At 41.7% G+C, this 2,261-nt stretch overlaps 1 protein-coding gene across 1 annotated transcript in view; it reads right to left on the reverse strand.

Annotated features, from left to right (window-relative positions):
- LOC107747610 (E3 ubiquitin-protein ligase TTC3-like) overlaps positions 1-2,261 on the reverse strand; it is a gene marked incomplete at its 5' end in the record, with an annotated part of 6,880 nt that overhangs the window by 3,849 nt on the left and 770 nt on the right. The window contains 2 exons of the mRNA XM_016562210.1: positions 7-64; positions 136-601. Of these exons, the coding sequence (XP_016417696.1) occupies positions 7-64; positions 136-601 (524 nt within the window). The remainder of the gene's footprint in view (positions 1-6; positions 65-135; positions 602-2,261) is intronic.

Consider the following 2,261-nt stretch of genomic DNA (forward strand, 5'->3'; position numbering starts at 1 on the left):
TGTTGCTCTCGAAGGACACGTATGGCTCTGTGTTAATGGAGACATCTGTATGCTCTGCCAAATCCTGTAAGACAGAGTCAGGGGTCAGAGACGGCACTCATCCTGACGACATTCCCGTCATCCGTCCCATCTTACCTGCTCACACACGGCTGTGTGTTTGTCCTCGCTCTGCTCAGACGCCGGCGCTCGCTCCAGCACATCTGCTGCCAGATACTCGTAGTCTGAGACGGGACACTCGAAGGCATACGGGTCGGGGAGGAGCAGGAACGGATCGGAGGACGCAGACTCCTCTGGATCATCATCAGGAAGGCTGAGGTGTGACGCAGTGTCGCTCAGAGCGTCTGCGTGAGGCCAGAACTCTTCAGCCGAGGGGTTGAGGTGTGACGGAGGCAGGGAGTCTGTCAGACACACGGCGTGCTTCATCAGCCCGATCAGCTCGTCCATCATGACGAAGCGCAGAGACTCCAGCAGGAAGGACTCGAGTCCTCCAGCATCTGCGATCTTCTGCTGCGCCTCCGGAGGAAAGTTCTCCAGCTCGCCCACCATCAGCGGGTCCGAGGCGCACAGCGGCCCGTGCTCCTCCAGGATCTGAGCGAAATAACTGACACACACACACACACAACCAGAGAGAGTTCAACTCAGCTTTAAAGAGCTCCAGCATTTAAAGCCACAGGCGACGAAACTGCAGCGCAATCATTAAGGTGCAGACGCATCAGTAGCTATGTTTCCATCCACCTATTTTTATGCGCATTTTGGATTCTCGCATAAAATAACCGCTGGATGGAAACGCCAAGATGCACATAAATTCAAAAAATGTGCATAAAAAAAAAAACGTATGCACACAACTGAGTAGGATAAACTTTTTATCCGATGAGAAAAAAAATGCACAAACTACGATCGTCTGGGCTGGGCTTGCTTGTTTGTTTTAAATATAAAAAAAGTTATATTTTTGGCAAATGTAAAAGCCCTTTCACACCAAAAGTGAAATGAATGAGCCTCAGGCTGAAGGAAATGTAGATTCAAAAAGCTCAAACAATCCTTTCATTCTGGATCACAGGAAGAACAGAACGCAGGAGAGGAAAGTTCAACATTCGTCAGCAATAAAACAAAAGAAACACAAATGTGATGTTTATCTAAAGTCATTTTTGCTCATTCGTATGGTTGATTTGGATCATTGAAGGTCAGCAGCAAAGACACTGTTTAATAAAATGTGATTTTTGTCATATTCTGAGTTTGCATTTCACTGTTTTTATTGATTTTGAGGAATACTGACTGTGTTTTTGAGCAATGTGAGATGAGTAATGCATGTTCTCATTTATTCTAGATCCGAGTCTGGATCATATTAGACTCCGATGATCAATTTTAAAACATTTGAAAAGCAAGTCACGTAAAGATTGCTTTCAGTTTATGATGTTAATACTATCTCCATCCAGGAGAGGTCGCTAGTTTCCAGCCGCTCCCGTATAAATGAAAAACTGACCATGAAAACAGTATTTTCCAGTCAAGATGGTAAACAGATTATCTTTTTACCAAGTTCAAGGGGATAGCCATATGTTTGGAAATCTGTATTTTATTTAAATCGCCATCACACCACTGCTCACAAACATCGGGGACCCCAGAGTTGCACTTGCCTCACATTTCAAAGGTAAAATTCATAATCAACAAAAGCTTTTTGCCAAATGCATGACAGAAATGTTTGCACTGGACTATGTTTTTATTTAAGGTTTCTGCGAGTCCTTAAAACGTCTTCAGTTAAATTGTTTACATTTAAGGCCATGCAAACTCTTAAATGGTACAAAAAGTCTAAATTATAAGAGGTCTTTGGGGACGGAAAGACAAGAATTGTTATATGGATTAATATGACGATTAAACTTCAAAAGGCTGTGATTTCACTGAATAAACTTGAGCCTGCAGTCAGCTGTGTGTACTGTGGTTACCGGGGAAACCGCTGTATTTCTGCCGCTCTGAAAGCGCCTCCTGCTGGCAGAGAACGAATCTGCTTTTTCAATAAGCCCTTCTGCTATTCTTGCTACATATTTTTAAATGTGAACCAGTGGATCGACAAAAAGCTAATGCATTATAAAAATCTAAACAATTAAGACACTAAGATATATTTATGTTATTTAATATAATAATTAATTGATAATAATTGTTTAAATTAATATAATAATTGATACTTTTGACTCATCCCTTTTCATAAAAATTGTTTAAAGGCTGAAATGTGAAGTGCAGATCTTAAAAAGGTCTTTAAAGGTCTTAAA

The sequence above is a fragment of the Sinocyclocheilus rhinocerous genome, unplaced genomic scaffold (genome assembly GCF_001515625.1).
Source record: "Sinocyclocheilus rhinocerous isolate Xijiao unplaced genomic scaffold, SAMN03320098_v1.1 scaffold4515, whole genome shotgun sequence".
Taxonomy (NCBI): Eukaryota; Metazoa; Chordata; class Actinopteri; order Cypriniformes; family Cyprinidae; genus Sinocyclocheilus; species Sinocyclocheilus rhinocerous.